This window comes from Coloeus monedula (genome assembly GCF_965178545.1).
Source record: "Coloeus monedula genome assembly, chromosome: 2".
NCBI classification, from domain to species: Eukaryota; Metazoa; Chordata; class Aves; order Passeriformes; family Corvidae; genus Coloeus; species Coloeus monedula.
In genome coordinates this window covers 30,960,983-30,985,256 of record NC_138782.1, presented here as the reverse complement: position 1 = coordinate 30,985,256, position 24,274 = coordinate 30,960,983, and the positions used below count along the sequence as shown (strand labels likewise).

The 24,274-nt window shown below is 41.8% G+C and overlaps 1 protein-coding gene across 1 annotated transcript in view; it reads left to right on the top strand.

The window, feature by feature from the left end:
* The window catches only part of PLB1 (phospholipase B1), a gene marked incomplete at its 5' end in the record, with an annotated part of 78,868 nt that extends 55,214 nt beyond the window's left edge, over positions 1-23,654 (top strand). Inside the window, 15 exons of the mRNA XM_082303313.1 lie at positions 1,482-1,553; positions 3,691-3,751; positions 4,462-4,520; positions 7,043-7,101; positions 8,292-8,335; positions 9,569-9,668; positions 11,064-11,115; positions 12,873-12,953; positions 13,913-13,978; positions 14,532-14,626; positions 15,800-15,881; positions 17,209-17,313; positions 18,414-18,509; positions 21,975-22,049; positions 22,516-23,654. Coding sequence (XP_082159439.1) covers positions 1,482-1,553; positions 3,691-3,751; positions 4,462-4,520; positions 7,043-7,101; positions 8,292-8,335; positions 9,569-9,668; positions 11,064-11,115; positions 12,873-12,953; positions 13,913-13,978; positions 14,532-14,626; positions 15,800-15,881; positions 17,209-17,313; positions 18,414-18,509; positions 21,975-22,049; positions 22,516-22,737 — 1,269 coding nt within the window. The 3' untranslated portion in view covers positions 22,738-23,654. The remainder of the gene's footprint in view (positions 1-1,481; positions 1,554-3,690; positions 3,752-4,461; positions 4,521-7,042; positions 7,102-8,291; positions 8,336-9,568; positions 9,669-11,063; positions 11,116-12,872; positions 12,954-13,912; positions 13,979-14,531; positions 14,627-15,799; positions 15,882-17,208; positions 17,314-18,413; positions 18,510-21,974; positions 22,050-22,515) is intronic.
* Positions 23,655-24,274: the final 620 nt, after the last annotated feature.

Below are 24,274 nucleotides of genomic sequence, written 5' to 3'. Positions count from 1 at the left end.
TGTTCTCTGTTTACCTCTGAGTGAGCAGGTGTTCTCATAGACCTGCGCTGGTGTCCCGTGGCCATTTTGCTGTGCCGTGAATACTGATTGACAACATGCTGATTTGTGTGTTTGCAGTTGTAGCAGAGGTTGTTTTTTGTTGTTTGTGAAGTACAGAGGCAGCTCAAGCAGCAAACAACAGAATATGCTGCATTAACTTTCCCGTCAGAATCAGTGGGGTTTGGGCACCGCAGCAGCTTTGAAAACAGAGAATCTATCTTGAATTAGTGGCAGGCTGGTTTTCCTGGCCTGATCCATAAGAGGGATACTTCAGACTCTTTGGAAGCTGCTTCTGCAATTACAAAACAAGCTGCTGAACTTGCAGTACAGTTGCTAGGTACCAGCACGTGGAAATGACCACTGCAGGCAGCAGTAATTGGCTCCCTTTCTTCAGCAGTTTCAACAAGAAGGCCAAAGAACTGAACAGATCAGGGAGCAGAGTTCTGAGTTCTCTGAATTCTGGAGACAGGCATTCAACTTATACACGAGGCTTTTGTCCATACTGTGTCCATCCTGTCGGACGAGGAAAATCTGCTGAGTTATTAACCAGCATATTTCAGAAGTCCTCAGATTCACTCAAATTGATCCTACTTCATTTACCCAGCATTCTTTCCAAGCAGCTTAAATTAACTCAGCAACTTCTTCACTGCCAAATAATGTGGATTTTATACTTCTTTCCCTTTCTTCACTCTTTACTCAAAGATGTTGTTTTTCAGAAGTAGGCAAAGAAAAGTTTTATATGCCTTGAAAAGATGTATATAGATTTTTTTGCAGAAATGGTAAGCCTTTAGTAAGCCTAAGTGCTATGAAAAGTTCATTGATGGAAGTGCCAGTAGCCACAGAAAATTATTTGTTTTGAGGCAAACTTCAGTACAATAAAAGCCTGCCTGCTAATTTTAGTGGGTTTTAAGACTTCCTTATGCAGATACTGGAGTTCCTCTCAATTGAGGTAAGTGGGCCTCCAGGTGAAATTTTTTAGCCTATATGATGTGCGTGTCTTCCTGAATGCATGCTGCATCAGTAGGGAAAAAAATAACGATGAAATTTCTACAGCCTCCCTTGGAGGGAAGAATGATGTTTTCAGTAAGCAATCTTTCACCTCCCTGCTGCTGACACAGAAGATCTGCCCAGTTTTGTCTAGATTTTAATTCAGTGCTTTTTGAAGGGACTAAACATTTAATAAAGTCTAATTTGGAACATTAGGAGAGGAAAATGTTAAGCTGCAATTGGCATCTGGCATATGTAATTTTTATAAGGTTCTAAAAACAAGTGTTAGGAATTTTAAGGAAGGAGCATGGTTTCAAAGTCCAGAATCCAATTTTACAGCTTAGGCAATTACTTTCTTGGTTATATGATACCTTGGTATCACTTGCTGTGGTTTGTGCCATGTCCTTATTGCCTAGTTTCTCTTATTTCTCTGATTTTGTTTCCTCTTTCTCCAGAACAGTCCATTCCTGGGAACATACAAGAATAGCAACTACACACCTGTGGAGCCTACTAGAGAGCCAATAGAGGTAATTGTTACACCATTTGCTGCATTTTAGGCAAACTATGAAAAGCTGCATCTTGTCTCTTAACACAACATCCTGAATTTACAGATTACATAAACTATTACCAGTTTTTGTAAAGAGAATTCTGCCTTGCATTGCACTTTTTCCAGTGTAAACAAATCTTTTCCTAAAAGACAAACAAAATTAATTACATTACTGGTGCATTTGTATCAAAACTGCAACCAGAAGTAAGTAACCTAGAATGCATAATTAATTCAGAGAGCAAGTTCCTCTCGGTATGGAGAAGTTATCTTAGAATCCTGACCCCCAAATAATCTGAGGAAGATTTAGATATTCTGTTCTGGAGGCACCGTTCTTCCTTGCACTCAAATAAGCTTAACCTGTAGAGGGCAGTCACCTTTACATATTGGATGTGTGACTCTGTGCAAAGGTGATAGGAATCCCATTTTCAAAGGGACTTAATTTCCACCATGATTGAGCAATTATCATGAGGTATGTTAAACAAACGTTGTGTGTAGGACTTGAAGAAATGGAGCAGTTATTTGCTTGGCAGTCAAAATGGGCTGGGCTAGTTTGACGTACTGGGGGTGCTCATGACTAATCCAATTATCAAAATCTTTGTGTGTCTTGAGGGTCACAAAGAACAGCAGTTATTGTCTTAGAAAGCCATGGTTTTCAGGATTGAAATGGGATAAGTGATAAAGTGATAAAGGAAAGAAGTAGAGAGAGGGTAAAGCAGCACTTTCCTCTCTGATCTAAAAATAAGCCTATCTGTCCTTTCTAGCCTCTGCAACCACTTTAATGATTGATAGCGGAGCCTATTTACACCATTTTTTTACAAGAACAGATGAATTTGTTGTGATGTTTTTTAACAGCAGCCATGCTTTCTGAAGACCACTGGTCCATGTAGTTTTAGTCTGGTAGAACTGTGCAATCACAGAATAACTGAGGTTGGACTCAGGACATCCCTAGCTTGACCTCCTGCTTGTAGCAGGGCTGGCCCTTCGATCAGTGTACACAGCTCTCATTGCTCTTGCAAGGGCTGGCCACTGTAACCATTGTAGCTTTTCCCTTGCTGCCTTCTTGGCTAATACAGTTGCTTGTTACCAAAAAGCAGCAGGAGACATTCATAAGCTCTCTCTGCTGGTGAGCTAAGGTGCTCTGCAATGTGTGTTTGATTCCATTTCTTCAGTTGGTGGAATATACATAATAACTATTATGCCACCAACAAATGTATGGTAAAGTACAATTATTTAGAGCCTGACAGTTTTCTTTACTGGAACTTTTAAAGCCTTGAAGATTTTTCAAATTTTATATTCAGTTAAAGCAAGCCCTTTTTGAAAGTTTCTAGGAAAATAATAGGGTCCTGGCAAGGTATGTGGGGAATGATAATATAGTAATAGAATATATAAGGTTGTTCCAATGTTTGACCACTCTTTCAGTGAATAAATTTTTTCTAATATCCAACCTGAACTTTCCCTGTTGCTACTTGAGTTCATTTCCCCTTGTTCCTTCACTAGTTGCCTGGGAGGAGGCTGACTCCCACCTCACCACACCCCCTTTCACACAGTGGTACAGAGTGATAAGGTCACCCCTGAGCCTCCTTTTCTCCCGACTAAACAACCCCAATTTCCTCAGCTGCTTATCGTAGGACTCATGTTCAGACCCTTCACCAGCTAATATAATAATTTATTAATAATATAATGCATTAATATAACATTATAACTTTGCAGGTGATTTTATTATTGATTTTTATTTGCTTTTACATCTCTTATCTTTTGAGACAGAGCAAGACTTCAGACCTGGAGACCCCAACTTCTAGGTCTTGGCCAAAATTTCTAGGCTGCAGAGAGGGAAAAAATAATTCTCCTTCTGGAACTTTGTCATAAGCAGTATTTCAAGATGAAATGTTTTGCCTTTGGGAAAGTTTTATGCTTTGGCTAGAAAATGTCACCAAAAGTAATTATTGTTTGGACTGTATTCCACAAAGAGGTGCAAAAGACTGTTGAGCTACATAGGCACCAAACTAGGATGTATGTTTTAACTTGGTTTTGCCCTTCACTGTACAACTAAACCATATATGAATTCCACATTATCTTTTAGCTACAAGATGAAACAATTTTGTAACTTGTCATTTCAGAATTGGGGCAGTGAACTGTCGTGTCCTGGACATACTCCATCTAGTCGTGTCCCAACATCAGGTGGGAAAGAACTCCTAACCTAAAATCACACATAGGAAAAATTTCATCTTTTGTTTCTAAAGACAGTAAGATGTTGAAATTGCACATCCTAGATGGAAAGTAAACAATAAAAGCTGATATATTTAGCAACAAAGGGAAAAAGTCTGTCTTGCCATTCACAGTAAGTTCTACATGACAGCAGGTATGTCTCTGTGGATAAATATGATCACATTTATCATATGCATATATAATATACATCATTTATCATACAGCAACATGGCAGATTAAAATTGACCTTTTAGTGTTTTAGGGGTGTTAGTGACTTAGCAAGTTGGAATTTACTCTGATAAGCAGTGCAGTGCAAGTGCTGTGTGTAGTTTAAGACTTTACAGGGAGATTTTAATAGGAAATATTGATCTATGACCCAAACCTGTAAGCCAATTAAAAGTGATTGAATGCATGCATCTGTAAACATATCTAGTCTGTTTCCATTTTTTACCTAAGCTGTTTTAAGGTCCATTTCTTTCCATGTTAGTGTAATATACTGTTGCAAGCAAAGGCAAGAAGTTATGCATTTTGCCTAGCTGACACACAGAACCTGAGGCCTTTTCTGCCTTAAAAGTCTGCAAAAATGCCATCAGATTGGAATCTAAGACTTGCATATTTCTTCTTCTAACCAGTATTTTGTCAGTTGTCAGTAATCCTGGGTTTATTCTTCTCCTGTTTTACAGTACATGAGCTCCGGCCTGCTGACATCAAAGCCATTGGAGCACTGGGAGATTCCCTGACTGTGAGTACTGCTGTATTCCCACATTTAGAATGAGAAGAGCAGTTGTCCTTTTCCACCTAGATGTTGTCAAATCAGACATCATCAGATAGAAAGCAAATTGCTTTGGCTTGGCAAAGCAAAACTCATCTTCCTGGTTCCCTTTGCAAAGAAATAGCCTCTAGGGGTATGAGTGACACTGGCAATTGTGTAATCCAGCAATGAATAATTCAGGCCAGGACAGAAATGGGATCCCATTCTCTGTTGCATACAGTTTATTCAAGTGTTTTTGAAAAGGGAAGTGGCTGTTTTATAGGAACAGTCTCTTCTGACATGAGGAAAAAAAAAAAAGTGAAAGCAGTTGATATTTTTGATGCAATAAGACATTTGCTGGAAACTCCCATGGAAATAATTTATTGCAGAATGAAGTGCTTCCCACTTGAGATAAGTCTGATACTTCTGTATTTCAGAATTTTGCTTTCAGTTGTTGCTTCCTGGGTTAGATGTCTTCCAGTTAAAGCTCTGATGTATTTCAAGTACTAAGAAATGGAGGTTGAAAACAAAAAAGTAGGTACAAAAAAAAAAAAAAAAAAAGGTCCCAGAGAAGAATAGTAGGGAATACTGCAGATCTGCACTGAAGTTTTCTGAGAAAAAGTTCTAGAATTCCACAGCCCTACAGAATTGTTCTAGCATGGGATGAAAGCAAACATTTACGTCAACAGTTCCTATGAATTTTAACTCCTGAACTAAACCAGTGCTCATTCTAGCAGTTTCTGTTCCTGTTGGGTTCAGAGGGACTTGAAGGGTCTGAAGTCCTTAAATGATCAGGCTTATTTTACAGGCAGGTGTGCATGTCTTCATTATGCATCATGCACCTTCTCATTAGCTCTGAGACTGATTTTGCTTGACCTGCTGTAATCCTGGCTTTCCCCCTGCTGCAAAGCTTTGAGCTTTTCTTAGAAGAAATAAGTGAAGACCCTACGAGTCTCCCTCCTATCCATTGCCATGACTCTTAAAATTAATTGCTTTATTTCCTCCCCCATATTGAATGCTAGGCATGACACTATCCCATACCTCTTATTTTTAAAATATAAGTTCTTTTAGTATGTGAAATGTCTCAGAAAGCCATAGTCGTAGGGGCTGGATTATGATGCTTGAGGTCTCTGGTCTCAAGAGCTGAGCAAAGTAGGTTCTCATATTGCCGTTGTTCATGCAGTTCCTACCAGTTACACTGCCACAGTAAGATGTGTTTTGGGGTTTTATAAAGTGAACTATTTGTGGGGGCCAGAAATACTGGCAGAGTGTTTCCCACATGTGTACACATACTCATACCTCCCACAGCAGCCACGTGCACTTCATATGGCATCCTTGACACAGGGGGACTGCAGCAGCCACGTCCACCAAGGCACTGATTGTCCTCCTGGTACTTCCCACACGATCCCTGAATGCAGTCAGTGTTTATGGCTGAATTGATACCATGGCTTTTTGAAGAATACAAAATTAGGTGAGACCACTAAAAAATTGTAAAGCTGCAGAAGAACCCCTTCTCACAGCTGCTGCCCTGAATGCGAGTCAGGGTGCTGACCCTGCTTGAGGTTTGTCCCCATCCTGTGAGCTACTCAAATTCAGCACAGAGGTGTTTGTTCTGATGGCTTTATGTATTTATTTAATTTTGAAGGATATAAAAGTTCACAAAGGATATGAAAGTTCACATTGCAGGAAGGAAGGCTGTCTCAGTCTAGATACAGTTGGAGATTAATGAAACATTGAGCAGTTTAGTCATGTCACTGGTTAGAATTCATCTGTCTGACTTCTCAGCCCCAGTGCACAGTGAAAGCAATAGACACACCAACATGCTTATCTATACTGGCCAAAAAAATCCTGTCTACACCTCATCAAGTTTGTGTGTTAGACTAGCAGACTGGATCCAGGAGAGGAAAAATGGATTGTACACCAAAGATTTGTTTTCTTGGCAGATTAAAAAGCAGCTCCTCTGATTTATGTACAGCTAAAACTGGATGGGAATTTTTCATCAGTGTTTGGGGCTTTTTTTCTGGATTATTAAGTCTCTCAAAATCATCTTTCTTCAGGAAATGCCAGGATGAAGCATTTTCCATCAGAAAAAAATCCAAACAAATACAAAGCTGTTGATGTTAATCTGGGTCCCATTGGGTTGCTAGAACAGTATGAATAGTAGCTTTAGCATCTTATGTCCTTGACCTTACAGTCTGATGTCCTCTGCCTGGACTATATCTCCTCTGATGCTCCATGGTCTACTATCTAGGTGAATTCCTTTTACATATGAGGAGAAGCCCAGAAAACTGAAGTATGGGAGATGCAGGGCTGCCCACAGGCCAGTGTGTGGTGGTCAGTAAGGACACGGACCACTTATGCTAGAACTGGGATATTGCAAAAGCTTGGCTGGATGCAGAGTAATGTTACCAGATTGCTTCAGCACTTTCAAAACATGATGTCTATCCTACCTAAATTCATAGGGCTTTTTTTTCTCTTAGTATTTTATCAATTGTTATTTCCATCTTTTCCAGACTGCAGTAGGAGCCAAAGTACCTGACCTACAAACTGACTGGAGGGGACTTTCCTGGAGGTGAGTGAGAATGCTCGTTTTTTTCTTTCTCTATTTTTGTGCACATAGTTAAAAGTGTGGGTCACCTGGTTGTGTAGTTACATCTTTATGTATGTAAATTCAGGGCAAGGATGCTGACACAGCAAGTATTGTTTGGTAAGGACTGGAGGAGGCAGGACTGGAAGAGAAAAGGAGTGATTCTTATGGGGGGTGGGGGGGTGGGTTGTGTTTGTTTTTGTGGGCTTTTTCTTGCTGCTTTTTTTTTCTTTTTTTCTTTTGGGTTTTTTTTTGTGCGTGTGTTAACCAGACCTGATTGCTACAAGCGTGGTCCTCTGTCACAGTACCTTTTAGCCTTTTGCTAGTCTCTCTGGAGCTTATTCAAAATGTTGTTGTTGCTGTGATTATCTACTGCAGTGTCTAATGCTAGAAGGTCTGAGTGAGTGTGGATTGGCATGAACATGGTGAGAGCACTGCATACGTACATACATACTCAGTGAAGACGTTCCAAACACCTTTGCTATTGCAAAGTGGGCAAACAAGGCACATCAGAGGGTGTGAAGCTCAATATCCATGCTAGAGTGGAAGGAAACTGCCTGCTCCCTATGGGCAGATGGATGGTTGATAAGTGTGTGCATGTATACATTGTCCTCTTTGCTCTTTCTGCGTCCCTTTGCATGTGTCTGCAGGCATGGATATTTTCAGGAGGGGCTGCCAGAAGTGGTGCAGGAGTGTATTGGATCTGAACACGGGCAAGTTCTGAATGGCAGAGGCAGAGGCTCTTTGTCACTGGCATTGCAGAATTGCAAATAGGTAGTTAATTAATATTTAATGGAGTCTCTCCTATGTATAACTGCATGCAAATGTAGTTTCAGCAAGGTAACATGGAGCAGCTTTAGTGAGGACATATGCCTTTCAATGATAGGTATCCCTGCATGTCCATATGAAAAATCAGTTCTTCCAATATGGTCTGTTCCCAGCCTGAAGGCATAGCTTCTATCTTAGCTGCTGCCCTGCTTTATTTAATGTGAGTTATCCTTTCACTGCTTTCCCTGAATTCCTGTGGTTTATCTCCTTAGTACTGTTTGAAGTAAGTATTTTGGGCGGGGAGGTTGTTTTTTCCTTCTTGGGCCGCTACAACAACATATGGTGACAATAAGACAGATGGCTGCTGGATTAACCCTACTGGGTGATTTTGTTCTTTCCCTTTGTAGTATTGGAGGTGATGAGACCCTGGAGATCCAGGCTACTTTACCCAGTGAGTATCCTAGAAAAGCAAAAGTTGGGTAGTACACTGAAAGTCGTTTAAGTGGATGCTAGGAAACATCTGGAAATGGTCATTCTCTCCTTGCAAACAGTGGGGATATCCGTCTGTTGTGGGTATGAGCAGTTCATGTGAGTCACAGATGAAATCCAGACTGACCTGATCAGCTGTAAAGTTGATTCACCCCCTCCGAATCACAGGACCTGCATGTGATTGTATCGTCCTTTTGACCAAAAGAATTAGGAGTAAATGTGCTGAAGTTGACAGAAGTTCATGGCAGACCTGCTCCTCCCTTATTTTGTTTTGTGCTTTCTAGTGACTGACTGTAATGTCTGTGGACAAATGAAGGGTTATGAAACAATTAGCAGTCCATCTAGCCAGGGTTGTTGACAAAGCTGTGGTTCTTCCTGATGATTTCAAGTTGCTACATAGCAGTGAAAAAAAAAATCTAAAAATACTATAATTTTTTTTGCCCTAGTAGTTGCCATAGAAACCATTAAGTGGTCAATAAATAACAATAGCCAATAAGTGACAATAAATTGGAAGGGACTTGGCTTACAATGGTTGATCTATTTGTATGTGATCTATGCTGTGGAGCAGTTTGACAATACCTGACATTGTTAGTAATAAAATCTGATGTGCTTTGCCTTGTACCAGGCATATCACTGTGCTTCAAGAGAAATAGAAGGCGCAATTCATTTATGCATTATCAATGAGATTCTATAAAGAGTGTTCAGACAGCATCACAGACACAGTAACAGTAACAGTTTTCAGACATCGTGCTTCCCCTCTGAAGGTTTCAGTTAAATCTAGAAAAATGAAAAAAATTCACTTCTCTGCCACAAGTAGTATTATCTAGCTGGAGGAGTGAGACATAGAGGGCCGTATTCAGGGCATCTGCTTCTGGTACATGAAAGAAAGTAACCACGAGTACTCTGACACTTAAATTCAAAAGTGGTGATGTGCCTGAGATCCACCTGTGCATCTCCTGGGCCACCAGGCCCTGACTTCTCAGGCCCATGGGGAAAAATAGTTGCAGTGATGAAATTTGGACAGTAACTAGAGTCTTCAAAGCAGCCATGGCTCTAACTCCTGTGAAGTCACACGAATGAGGGGAAAACACAGGTCCGTATTCTCACCACTCAACTGGCTCCTGCTTCTGCGCGCGGGAGGCAGCGCTGCTGCTTGTACTGTGAGTGGTTAAATACTGTGGCTTTTCTTTTTAAGACATCCTGAAGAAATTCAATCCAAACCTCTTTGGCTTCTCCAGTGGCAGTTCCAAGGAAACAGCTGGATTCAACGTAGCAGAGAGAAATGCCACAGCACGGTAAGGACAATTGCAAAGGAGTGAGATGTGATGGACTGGCAGGTGACCTTTGTGATGCATGTCAGGGCTGAGGTAATGCTGGTGACCTGCTGGTACTCGGCATGCTTCTGTGATCTGATGTTTTTAGTTGTGAGTTTCGGGATTTTACTTTTAAAATTCAATTCAGTATTTGGGGGATTTATTTGTTATCTTTTTTAAAATTAGACACAAGCTTCCTTTCTTTATTTGATTTCTGCCCATAGTTTTTGAGCCAATGCTGTAGTTATGCTTCTAATTCAACCAGTACCTTTTTCTGTCCTGTCTTCAGTGTGCAGGTCCCTAATTCACTGTCAGGCAATATCTGTAATGAGAAAAAATTCATGAGCATCTCTTTTATTCCTCGATTTCTTGAAAATGTGCCTGAAACTAACTAATAGAAGCCCACTGCTACCCTAATGGCATTAAAAACTATACCTGTTTGCAGTGCAAAGGGGAAAAGAAAAGAGCAGCTGGGAAATAATTCCTTTCTCCTCCTGAAGAAAAAAATCTGCTAGTCTGTTAAGAACCAAAAGGTGAAAGAATTTGTATGGCTTACCCTGTGCCGCTTCCATGAATACTCACAGAATTTGTTTCCAAAGCTTTTTGTGACACCTTTAACAACCGTTAAATCTGCTGCAGGAGAGATTTAGGATAGCTATCAAAGCCTGTATAGCTACTAAATATTTCATAGGTACCCTGAGCAAAGCTGACTCCGCGTGATCAATATGGTTCTGGGAATCCAAATAATGTAACTGCATTTGTGTAGTTGCTGGAGAGAGGCAGGGCTTATTAGCTCAAGCACAGTCTTATTCTGGTATATCAGGAGCTCATTTCCATCTGGTGTCTCAGCATGGTTTTTTGCTTTGGCCTGTGGATGTTGCATCCTGTCCAGAGCTGGACTGGGACTCTCCAGCCTGGCAGTCCCACAGTGTAAGTAAGCAATATCTTCCAGCCATAAGACAAACGATAGGAATTTAAGGCTGGATCAGGAAGGCTGGTTAGGTGCCCAGCTTCTGTGTCAGCACCAAACTCCCCCAGCAGATCTTTGAAGGGAGTTATGCAACTCAATGTCTCTGTGCATCTGGGCATTAGTGTTTTTTCCAAACAAAATGCACTTAAGCCAACTCTGAGATGGGAAGAACTCATACCAGTTGCGTGCCACTTGGCAGCCATCCCAGCCGAAAAGCTGAAGGCTTTTCAGATCAGATTATTCACTTGTGCAACTTGGTCCTTCAGTGTTTGCTCAGCCTTTTGAGGCATCACTTTCCTTATACTGATTTCTGCTCATCCTGAGATCCCCTGAAAGGAGGATTGAGAGATCAAGAAGGTGACGTGCTTTTAGAGCACACATCTAAAATCTTCTGTTCTCTCTCCTAGTGATATGCCAGCCCAAGCACGTGCACTGGTGGAGCTGATGAGAAGCAGCTCGGTAAGTGGGATTTGGGCCACGCCTCAGTGCTCCCGTGGTCTCTGGGAGATGACTGTAATTAATGGGAAGCTTGAGTCATGAAGAGCGCTTTACTGATGAAAGAAAAGTCCTTGTCTCTGCTGTGCTTTCCAATGAATGTACCTGATGAATTACCCCTAATGTAGGGTGCAGTGCAGCCAGGAGATTAAGGATGGTAGTGAGGAAAGGGAGAAATCTGAAGGCTCTGGTGAGATCACAGGATTGCTTTGTTGAGCAGCAGCCTTCAAAGTGAAGGTCGTAAAGGTTGAGTGTAAAATTGCTGGAGCAGGTACCTGCAGACCAACATGAGCCACAATATTCACAATACTGGGAAGAGGGACTACTGAAGTCTGCAGGAGAAAAAGCCCTCTGTTTTTTTGAAAAGTCTGGTTTTGAGCAGACAAATAATTAATCAGTGACCAGAAACCTCAGGACTGGGTGAATCTCTGTCACACCATAATCTTTTAGAGAATTAGAGGGGATCTAGCATTGTGGACCAGTCTGCTACGCCAACTCCACTGAGGGCTACAAAGGCCATCAAAAGCGAGGAGGGGAAGGAATCTATGAGAAACTCAAAGCTGCCCTGCTCCGAGCTTTGGCTGAATTTGAGTGGATGACTGGGTGTGAGCTGCTGGTTCAGGGAGAGCATTCCCTCTAAGGGAATGGGAGTGCCTGGTGCTCCTTGGCTCAGGCTGAATGGGAAAGGGAGGCACTGAATAAGCAGGATTTGTCAAAGCATGTGTCTCTCCATGCCAGAACTCTTGATGGATGCTGCATGCTCACCCCACTGTCAGTTGCTCTGCATTGCCAATTGTTTGGCAGAGTGAAGGGAGCTGGCATGGCTTTTCAATAGAATAGAAGAGCAGAGGCTCTTGTACTTTGTTTTATTCACAGCTTTTAATGCATTTTTTTTTTAAAGCGAGAGGGCTGTGTCCCTGCCATAACATTGCATTGCCTCTTCATGAAAGTCTTTCTGAGCAAATTGCTGGTTAAAGAGAATTCAGACCTGTGGGTGATTCCCAGGCCCTCCCTCTATTTGTGGGATCCTTTCGCAGATGTTTGTTATGTAAATGCACCACACTAAAAATAGTTGCCTTTGATTCCTTTCTTTGTACTGAATGTTACAAAATGTTTTGATGAGATCCAGCTCTCAGCAGCGCCTATTGTTAGCTTGTGGTGACGTGGATGCTGCAGCTGCCCTTATATGAGCTCAGTGAAGTCACCAGCCTCCTGGACTCTTCTATTTTAATCCAGCTGTCTGTTCCCTGGGGCACCCCTTGCCCCTCCTGGCCACGGGATAATTCTTGCCCAGCTGGCAGGGATCCCCAGCAGCTCCAGTTCCACAGCTTCATGAGTCACTCCAGCCTCCACTCCCACACGGCTTTATCCCCACGCTGCCTGCAGTGTGCAGCCATGGCTGGCAAATCTCTCCTGTCCATCCCTGTCCTGACATTCATGTAGGGATGCTTGCTGCCACAGACACATTTCCATGCTTGGTTACCCTGACAGAGCTTGTCTGCTGAAGGGAATTTCCTCACAGAAGCCAAGGTGAATTGCAGTAGACTAGCAAACAGTTCAGATTTTCCCCGTGGAGAGATGCTTTTCTTCTGCCAGCTTAACTCAGCATACCTCCTTTGTTCTGCCCTACTGTCTGTGCCCCGTTTAGCCCCATTTGTGAATGTTACCTCTGCATGCCTAAGCAATGGGTGCTGCAATCTGTTTATTTTATGTGCCACTAGAAAATTAACTTCAAGGAAGACTGGAAGCTGATTACCGTCCTTGTTGGAGGCAGCGACCTATGCCAGTACTGCCTGGACAAGGTTTGTATCTCTGAATTGAAGCCTTTGGCAGGTGACCAGCCCTGGAAATATAGCCTTTCTCTCTCTCAGGGAGCCAAAGCTCCTCTTTGTTTAAGAAGTGCTTAGAAGTCCTGCCCCTTTCATCTGTATTGTATCAGAAACAAGTACACAGCTTTTAACACCGGGGCACTGCAGCTCTGGAGAAATGCGTTTTTTAAATACTAGGAACCTGCCCATACTGAACAAAACACCAAGATTAAGATGAAGAGCTCTCCCTGCTTAACTGGACAAAGCAATCAGTGTGGTATCTTAGGTATGTTATGGGACACAAGTGAAGTCTTCTGGAAAGCATCTCCACACAATAATTACTGAGGATGCCCAATTCTTACTTCAGAATGACACTCAAAATAATATCAGTTTATAGTGAAAAACATGTCTTTTCTTTAGCTGTCAGTGGTCATCCCCTCTGAAACAGTTCACGTAGCGCAGATTGGGGGTCTGGACCCAAGCTTGTTGAAATGACCAGGTGCTTTTCTCTGTTTTGCTCTTTATAGGCTGCTACCTGGAGCCTTTGTCCTCACAGCTACATTTCTAGAGCTACAGTCAGAAAGTTGTTTTGCTTATGGGCTTTGTGGGGTCTGACTGCCTTCATATCAGTTTCTCCAGACTGGCAGTTTGAAAAAAAAAAAAGATGTTGTTCTGTTCATAAGACAACGCAAAATCCAAAAATGTGATCAATATAGTCATTATCAGGGAAAGGCTCTGGCAAGATACCTCAGGATTTCCTACAGAGATTAGGGGAATATACTAATCACATAAAAACACAAGCACTATATAACCTCTGTACATGGGCCAATAAACTTCTTGATCTGGAAATATATCTGCCAGCAAAAGAAAAAAGGAGCATCAAGTCGGTGTATCTTCTCACAGACTACCTTCTTGGTTCATTAAAAAGACTGATTCTTTTTTTTTTTAAACAGGAAACCTATTCAGTGCAAAAGTATGTAAAGCACCTTCAGGACACTCTGGATATTTTCTATAAGGAGGTAAGCTTTTCAGATACCCTAGCAAGTTATGTTCCTGGCAAGTGCACTGATGTTTTTCTCACCTCTGATAGACTGTCAGTGATTATGTTTCATACAAGATCATCTTTCAAATAGCTGGAGTCAGACTGTTCCTCCGTGCTGCATTTCAACAACTGTATTAGCTCATGCCCTGAGAGAGGGCTGCAGTTTCAGAAAAACTGCGTTTCACCATATTTATGCTGTGGACCAGACATACCACGACCCTACAGCCAGTTTTCGTGGCTAAACCAACCATAAACAGTTTCATTTACCCTAGAGCAAATGGAAATGTCCCAGGGAGTGAAGCAGCATTTTGGCTGGTTTGTACTAGCTGCTGGAATTTTTTTGGCTGACATCCACTGTATGTCTCCCTCCCCCTCCTTTTATACATCATCCTTGCACATGCCACTGGCTGCAGCCAGTGCAGTTTGCCCTGACTCCCTGACCTACGGATGGCACTTCTCCCTCTTTGTAGTGGTATCATGTTCTGTTATTTGTAACATGTCTGTATGTCTGGTTATTATAATCCTTGCAGCTCCCAAGAGTCTTTATCAACATGGTGGAGATGCTAGAGTTCTCTGGACTGCGTCAAATCACAGCAAGCTCTTCAGAGTGCGCTTTGAGAGCAAAGTAAGTGAGCAAAACAGCTCTTTGCCTAGAAAGTGATACTTTTTTGGCTCAGTCTCAATTTCTACAAGAGGACATCCACACTGAGCTTTCCAAGCTTCTTGCATTGCTGCCTTTACCGGATGCACTAATTCTCATCAACTTTCTATTACTTCTTCCAATATTTCAACTAAAAGGCAGAGTGGATAGCAGAGTTATCACTTCTCAGCTCTAAGGCAGCATAACGCAGCACAAGTCAACAGTCAACATATGATTGTTGTGCTGCTGAACTTTGAAGGCTATTTTGCCCAGCCATCCCCTGGTCAGCAGCACAGGCTGACATCCCTGATGCCTCTCTTTGTATCCTGTGCTGCATTACCTCTGGTGCAGGCTGGGCTGCATACAGCAGAGCACAACCAGGAACTGCTCCTCACACCTAATGAAGGAGACCAAAATCTTAACTCAAAGAAGGTCGAGGGACTTGATTTAGAAAGCAGCAGTGTCTTTAAAGGCATCAGAATGGACATGAAAAGCCTCTTTAGTCTTGCAGAGAAAGGTGTAACAAAGACCAGTAGTTGGGAGGTGATGCCAAATGAATTCAAATTAGGTTAGGCACAGATTTTTAATAATACAAGTGATTAACTACAGGAACACACTGGAAGAGAAAATAATGAATTGACTATCTTGCTTGATGTCTTCATATTCATTCCAAGGACATTCTTAGAATATAAATTTCAGTGAAGCACAAGTTATTACCTCTTGTTATGAGGGTAACATAATAAAACAGAGTGGTGCGAGGACTCAGACTACATGAAAAATTTGTCTTTTCTAAGTTCAAACTCCCAGATGTCTGAAAATCTGCTGTAAGCCCATTCATAGGGTGGGTTTTCTTCTTATCCTAATACATGTGATTTCCTGCTAATGTGTGGCATACTAAACACTTTTTTGTTTGACTCAAGAGTTGTGGATCCTGCAGCTCTTTCTGGCTGCAACAGGTGTTCATTTTGAAAAGTAAGTCAGTAGAGATTTTTCTTTTCTGAAGTATCTGTCCACTTGTAAGCCACTGAGGTGGCTCTCCCTTCTGCATGTGAGCTTTGAGCACCTATCCTGAGCTTCTTGAACAAACACACGCTGCCAAAGAACTGTGAATAGACTATTCTAGACTAGCTTTTAATTCTAGTATTTCTTTCATTGAAGGAAAGTTTGCCCGTGTTTCTTAAACCCAGAGGAAAATTCATCTGAACTACAAGAAATTAAGAGAGTTAACAGAGATTTTCAGGTAATGCTTTGATTCTGTAACTGGTCATCTTCACTTGTGTCTCTTTGTATTGCTTTCCTCACTGGCCTTCTTCTCATGCATATCTTCAGCACTACAGAGAGGGATAACTGGAAAAAAACTTGGCTACAGCCTAATCGAAACCCTACCCAGCTAACCAGTTAGTAGCAGTGCAAGTCTTTCCATGTTGCCTTACGATTTGACCTCGGTTCTGAGCTGGATGCAGATGGAGACCAGCTCTGTTTCCAACTGCTGTTTCAACAGCCGAAAAGGAGTTAGTAATGATGACTGCTTTGTTGATATGTGTTTGTCTGTTATGAGCCCAGTGAGTAGCTCACATGAATTAACATGTCACTGCAAGAGTGACAAATGACCTTGCATCAGCTGTTTTGTGAAACAGCTTAGCAGAAAAAATTAAGTAAACCAACCATGGGCCAGCTTAATATCTGAGAGTAACTTTTCATAGCCTCAGGCGTAAGATTCACTCAAAATTAACAGAAGCTATAAATAGCCACTGGAGCAGAAGCTTTTTCCATCGATGTTCTTATGAATACAGGAATCACTGTATCAGATCACATTATGTTCTCCATTCTGGCTCTGGCAGTGGCTGTTGTCCAACGACTCTGACAAAGCTCAAGAAATCCACCCTGGAAAATGCTTGTATAAGCCTACTAGAAGGGTCGTTTTTCTTAACTAAGGAAGATGGATTAGGAATGTTTTGAGATACCACTGGGAGCATTAGCATTTGTAGCCATAAGATGGCAAGTTACAATGAGATGGGGTTTTTTATTTGTATGAATGTCTGTGACCGTAATTTTTGAAAGTGGCAGGTAATTTTTCAATGTTTAAGTTTTATTTTAATTCAAGCACACCTTTCTGAAAAACCAAGTGCACTTCAGCCTCAAGTTGGTATTCTGGACTCATTTGTCACTTCTAAAAATGTTAGCCTTATTCGTCTTTTTAAATTTTCTGTAAATTTTAATCTCATTGCAATTGTGCAGCTTTGGTTTCTATCAGTAAGGTTTGAACTACTTCTTTTTCTATTTTTTTTCCTTTTTTTTTAAATTAAGCAATCTATATCTTTTATGTATTTTTTTTTCTTTGAATTAACCCAGCTTCTGGGCATTTTCCTCATGAAAATCTCTTCACGAACCAAATTATTTTCTCGGCTGTCTTCTTGACTGCTTTATAACATTTAGCTGGATTTACACTAACTATTTACGGCTTCCTACACTGAAAGATGTGTAAACTGCATGTTTCTGATAGCTGACAAATGTTAGATGAGCCTTGTGAGTAAGTCTTCTGTTCTCACTACTTCCACCGCATCCAGGCTGAAGCACTGCGGCTGATCAACAGCGGTCGGTACGAACAGCGGGAGGACTTTGCAGTGGTCATGCAGCCATTTTTCCGGAACACCTTGTTGCCCCTGGATAGCGTGAGTCCTCTTTTGCTTTCCCATTATGCAAGGGCCAGTATCTTGATTTCTCTTAAGCCAGTAAGATCCATGCCACAAAGGATTGTGTTTTCTTCTCTGCACGGTCTAGTGGCGCAGCGTGGAATCTGTGGGTAAGAGTGAGAGAGGAGAAGACAGGAAGTCTCACAAGAAGGCAAGAGGATTCACAGTGCTGCCTGTGAATCAAAATGGCTTTAGGAAACATTCATAGTGTGCACCCATAAACGAGGCACCCTCTAACTTCCTCTAAACTGCATGTTGCTTCCCCTGTTGAGGCGGTTGGTTAGCATTCACCACAGTTTCCCGATTTAGGTTATGGAATTTGTTCAGGTTTTCTTCAAATGGAGACCAGCACTTGAATCTGTGACTCATCCAAGCCTGGAAACAGGAAGCAGCCTTTGAAACCAAATACTGGTTCTCCTTCTTTTCTCAAGCCTTAGCATTATGTATACTGTGTAGTTTGGGATACAAATATCCAGCATGAATCCTGGTCAAAACAAGCCAGTTTTGCATAGTACTGATCCTTTTTATGTACCATCCGCATTTTTTTTTCTGGCAGCCAGAAGATCAAACAGTGGTCACCATACAGGTAGTGATGAGGCAAATTCCCCCTAAGAGAGACATTTGCCACAGCTGGATAAGCCCACCATTTTTATTGTTATCTGAAATTCAGCAGACATTTCAACACCTGAAAGATTGTAAGTCTGAGTCACAGAAGTTTAAAAAGCAATAATAAGCAGTTTTCTATCAGTTCTGTACAACATGGAATGTGGGTCAATGGCAGTGTCCATATAACAGCTGTGACTGTTGGCTTAATGATAGGTTTAGTTTTGTTACGAAAATTTCTATGTGAAGTTGAGCAGGCTACATTATACAGAAGGTCTCAAGGTGCAGTCATCAGCCCATGGTTAGGAGTACCTGAGTTTATTTTTTACCTAAGTGTGAAAACATGAGCATATTGCCTTTAGGCAGATACCAAAATTGTGAAGTGGGTATACCAAGTACAGTACACTATTAGATATAGTATGTCCCATCTCAGAGATTGAAATCTGATGAGAAATACATTTTTGCTTTTATTGCAGACCAGCAAGCCAGATATGAGTTTCTTTGCTGCAGACTGCTTTCATTTCAGTGTAAGAGGTTATGCTGAGATGGCCATGGCTCTCTGGAATAATATGGTAAGGGGTTACAACTTAGATCCCTATGTGTTTGTGGTAGCAGTATCTACAAAAGATCATGAGAAAGGTGTCTGAAACAAAAGAGTAAGCAAGACATAAAACTGATATCCTAACAAGAGGGGGTAGCTCAACTCTGAGATTCTTCTCACTCTGCATTGCTTAGGAACGTAATCCAAAGTGATCATGTTGCATGAAACAGTGTAAGTCTTTGCTCTTTCAAAATGGGAAGTCCTGAGAGTCTTAATATAATGAAAAATTCCTTTCTGATTTGGTAAATAACTTGCATTAAAACAAAAAGTCAGTCTGAACAGTTAAACATTCAGTTCTGTAGGTTTGCTGAAAATGTCTATTCAATAAGCTTGCCCTTCTTCTGTGTATTCTGTTATATTTATTAGGAAAATGTATATGTGACTGAATTTTTGCTGCCGTTAATAGTGTGGACATGTTGTACCACCCACTCTTGTATCTGAGGCAGTTTTAGTAGAGTCACTAAAACTAATGGGGGGCTGAAATTAAATGTATGATACTTGTAATCACATTCCATCTGTCATTTTGGGGGAGATGATAGCTTTCAAATAGTGTTGGAAGAAGGTGTAAGAGGCACATGCTAGACTTGGTAACTCCAAGGTCACAGTTGCTTTCAGAAACGTTTCCCCATGTTGGAAGGAAGACTATGGCATTTTCATACCACAGCAACATTTCCTCCCCTTGTCTTGTAAACACCAGTACCCAAACACATTGTGCTAGCAGAACTCCTGCATTCCTGTTTGTACAAGAAACAAGCATAAAAGGAGGGGAATTTCTTTTCCATCCGAGTAAAAGTTTGAGCAAGATAAGAAACTTACAGGATACCCCAGAATGAGCTTGAGCAGAAGGACTGGAAAACTCAGGGCAGGAATCTGTGCAGTTGCCCAGTATGGCATATGAGCTGCAGGTCCAGGGTTATAGAATGTACAATGTACACACATGCTCAGAGTAATTGATTTGTGCATGCACAGCAAATCTGCCTGTGTTCCAGCAGGCTTCCCTGTCTGGGACTCCAGGTGACAGCAGGCTGGTACACTTCACTCTGCTTCTTAGTTTAAACAGGGCTAACTCCAGGAAAATGTAGAAAAATTCAAATTGAGCATGGCTGAGGGTTTCAAGAAAAAAAAAGAGACAGTACCTGGGCATATGGCGGTCTTAAATTGGGTTTCTGTTGCCATGTGGTATTCCTACTGGCCATTACTCATTCCTGAATCACCATCAGTCTTTTTTCCTATGCCACCAGTGTTTTTTTCTGTCCAGACTGTCATTCATTTCCTACGCGTATAAGGATATTGACACAAAGCTTTCTACTGAGGTGGCAGGGATCGGGTTCTTACTGATGCAAAGCACAGCTATTCCCTCCCATAGAGATCTGTCGGTCTACGCCAACTGAAGATGTTACTGTTTACTATTTAAATCTAGTTCTTGTGGCACATCCCTGCTTTTCCCTCGCAGTCCTTGTACGGCAAGGCTGTGCAAGCTTACTGTAAGGCGGTATTGTTTCCCTGTTCCCTGAAAAGCTCGGCAGGCTGCAGGCTTGTGGCCAAATGACACGGATTCTTGTCAGTGCATATCAAGGGCCAGACTGTGCCTGGCCACTGTGTGGGTATGCAGAGTTTGGGATGGCTTACGGAGTCTCTCCTTTGCCGTAATGTTCTTTGCCCTTTTTGCTTCGTGCAAAACAAAGTGTGCTCCTGCTCTCTCAAGTCAGAAGACTCTGGCGTCTTAAGGGGTTTCCACTGGTCCCAAACCCACCTTGTCAGGTCTTTGGCCAAGATGAAGAGACACATGGACAGAGTTTTTGGCTTGTGTTCTGCCTCCACGCATGCCACATGCTCTAGAGGAGCTGTGGGTTTCTTCCAGAACGTGTCCTCTATGCTCATGGACTTGAGGATACTGTCATCTTCAAAGCTCAGAAGCTAATGCTCCTGAAGAACAGATTGCATAGAGATGAAGTAAGCAAGTATGGTTACAGAATTTTGTATTTTATCATCTTTTGTCTGGGCTCTGTGCCAGAATCCTTACCAAGTGCCCTGGCATGGGAAGAATTGCAATTTTCTACAAATAACCAGTTGCCCTGCAGGCAGAATGCTGCAAGATATGAGCCACACATCATACAAATAACTGTTGTTCACTTTAAGGTACAAAAAAACGACCAAATTCAGTCTTCACTGCATTAGCTGGTGGGTGGTCCAAGTGATTAGGAGTCATAAGAGTCCATCAGGACCCTACAACAATCAGCAAAACTTGGCATCCTGTTTTGCTTCTCATCTTCTCTTCACTTGCTAGCTTTCTTCTCTTCCCTAGTTATATTTTTCTGTGGTTCATATTTTTTTATTTTACAGTCTCTGCTAGCTTCTTTCTATTTTTAAATTTTTTTTATTAAAAATGAACTAGAGAGAGAAAATATTCCCTGTGTTTCCATATGAGAATCTTATGGATGGAATTAGTTTTCTCCCTGTTGTGTTGGGCTTGTTGCTGTATTGTTCTTTTCAGCATACAGCTGACACTTTAATCTCTTGAGGACAGTAAATGCTTTTATGGACAACAGCAGAAGCAACAGCCGTCCTCTGTGCTGTATTCCCAGAGGTGCTGGATGACAACTTTGCAGTTCTCTGTGGACCAATCTTGAAGTCATTACTTCAGGCATGTCCATACAACTGCTGTAAACACTTCGATTAACATGACTGAGCAAGCCTCTACTCGTTAGCTTAACTATGGCAACCGGTGGTATGTGCACTCCTAGCCAAGCACAACTGCCTGCTATTAGCCTGGGCATATTTTATGTTGAGTTGGAAATGGACTGGGGTGAGCCTGTGGTCAGCTATTGCAACTTAGCTGACAACTGATAGTATAAAAGGCTCTGTTTAACTCGCTTCTTGCAAGATTGTGAGCCCAGCCTCAGCTAAAACTCCCAGGGAATTTCTTGTCTGAGTGAAGACTGCAAAGGTTGGCGTTGTCCCATCCTCTCTCGGTATCTCTGTCATTTCTGAAGCAACTCCCATCACCGTGACACCTAGGCATCTTTCTTTAAGAAATGTGCTAAGTCATATGTCTAACATCTGTCATGTGGGTTTTATCCTTTGTAGTTTATACTGCCAGTTGAGATGAGTAATGGCAGAACTGGGTGTAACAGTGAACTACTTCACTTTAGCGGAACATTTAAAATATGTTGTATTCAGAGCAACGCAAAAGGAATAAAGACTTATCCTATTCCTTGCTTCTGAGGGAGTTAGTCTGCAGCCAGTACATTAGATTGTCAGTGTCTTCAGTTCATGACTGTTAAAATGTTTGCAAACTTTCCTGTGCTCCTTCTACCACACTTCTTCGTTCTTGCAAGCACCAAAAGATTGGATAAGAAGGTATAACTGTCTGAGTCAAGAGAGTCTGAGAATAAAAAATTCATCATTATGTTTAACATTGCTTTTTCTTCTTCAGCTGGAGCCAGTTGGTGAAAAGCAGACTTACAACAACTTTACCCATGACAGATCAAAACTCAGGTGTCCAAACCCTGTAAGTAAAGGTCAAGGTGCTCCCTCCATTGATTATCTCTATTCTTCTCCTTTCTTCACACTTGTAAAGCTCTTTAAAAGAGTATCTTTGTGAGGGCTACAAACAGCTAAAATATACTCTTGTTTTGTTACAGACAGGGAAACCTACTTAAGATTTAAGACAAAAAACTTTATCCTCACTGAAGTGTAAAGCCTCTCATGAAAGCCAGTTCTAATGAGTCTATGTATTTCCATTTGGTTATTTGCAGCAAGGAAATTGGGAAGAGATGCCACCACTCCTGATTATGAGGTGGCTTCTATTATGTCTTCTCAGAATTTTCAGGAAATAGAGCAGGAGAATGTTTGGGCTAAGACAGAAAGAAGGCAAAAAGAGCAGATTGTCTAAAGAATGGGCAGTGGCCTATTCTTGTAATACTGCCCACATTGAGTGGTCTGTGGTCAATAAAGCCTTTGCTCTCCCTTTGTAGGAGAAACCTTTTCTCTCCACGCGAAGAAATAGTGGATTTGGAAACTCAGATCTCAACTTGGAGAAAACAGAATCTTCAGTCCCCTACTGGGCTGTCATTGTGACTGCAGTAGCTGGGGTCCTGGTGGGTTCTTTACTTGGCTGGGTTGTGTCACGAAGAAGAACCAAGAAGCGCCAACGTAAGGCTGACACAGAAAACAACCTTAAAACAACCCCTCTGTAACACAAGTGGAGCAAACATCTTTCTCTGACGAGGGTGCTCTCTGGCTTGACACAGAGAGCAGCAGAATAAAAAACTGTTGGATATGAATGAAGCTTCTTGGTTGCCCAGGGATTTTTGGGCCAAATAACATTGATCAGTAATGTACTGTAGAGTTATCTTCTGCACACCAGTCGGGTGGAGGATGAAGTTCAAAGTCTGCTGTGGTTTCCCATCAGCTGGCAACTGAGTACCACACACCTGCTCACTCAATCCCCCTCAGTCCCCTTCAGTGGGATGAGGAGGAAAACTGGAAAAAGGTAAATCCCATGGGTTGATATAGGAACAGTTTTAATAACTGAAATAAAGTAAAATGTAATAATTGTAATGAAATGGGAAGTAACAAAAAAGAGAGAGGAATAAAACTCAAGAAAAACAACTGCTGCACAATAAAATTGCTCATCACCTGCTGACTGATGCCCAGCCTATCCTTGGTGAGTAATCAGCCCCTCCTGGATGTCTTCCCCCCGTCTATATAGTAAGCAAGATACTCTATGGCATGGAATATCCCTTTGGCCCGCTCAGGTCAGCTGTCCTGGCCATGTTCTCTCCCAGCTTCTTGTGCTGTCAGAGCGCAGGAAACTGGAAAGTCCTTGGTTTAGAGCAAGCACTACTTAGCAACAACTAAAATATTGATTTGTTATCAACATTATTCTTGTACTAAATCCTAAACACAGCACAGAACCAGCTATTATGAAAAATTCTAACTCTATCCCAGCTGAAACCAGGACAAAGGGTTAAAAGCTTTTTCATTCTGGGGTCCAGTTCTCTGTTTCATGAATATTGCTCAGGATGTCAATTGATTGCACAAAGCAAGAACACCTGTTCACACATCTTGGCTTCTTAATTGTGCACCTGTCCTTTTCTCTTATAAACCTGTATTTAAAATGTTAGAGACAAGTCCGTGATTGCAACCTGGTATTACACAATAGTAAGGTGTAAGTGAGCTAAAGAGCAGCTGCAATTTCACATGTTAGATTCCAGCAAGACCATCGCTTTGAAGGTGCTAAGGTGATTCTACATGGGCAAGCACAATGCCATGGAAACATCTTTAAGCTAGCTTCTGAGCAACTTGGATCCACATGGCATTCCTGACAGAATTGATGCCTGGAAGTGGCTGCCTGAAAAGAGAGGCTAAAGATGAAGAGAATAAAAGGAGGTATTTATTTGAAGGGCCTTCAAAGGTACAGCCTGGGCAGTCAAAACACCACACCCAAGATGGACCCTGGGTCACGGGTTCTTCACAGTTTTATAAGTTTGGTTCATTTGCATACCAGGGTTAATTCTCCAATTATAATTTCAGTTAATGATGTAATTGCCCCAAGTTTGCCCTCCGCCCCCCATGCCTGGCTTTAGTTTACACATTTTGGGGCGGGACAACACGGTGTCCTTGACTTGAGGCTCAGAGAGGGTTTGTCATGTCTAACCAGCATGAGAGAACAGCAGCTAACAGGCTGTATGAAGCTTCAGAGTTACACACTAGAGCAGTACAGGATTTGAG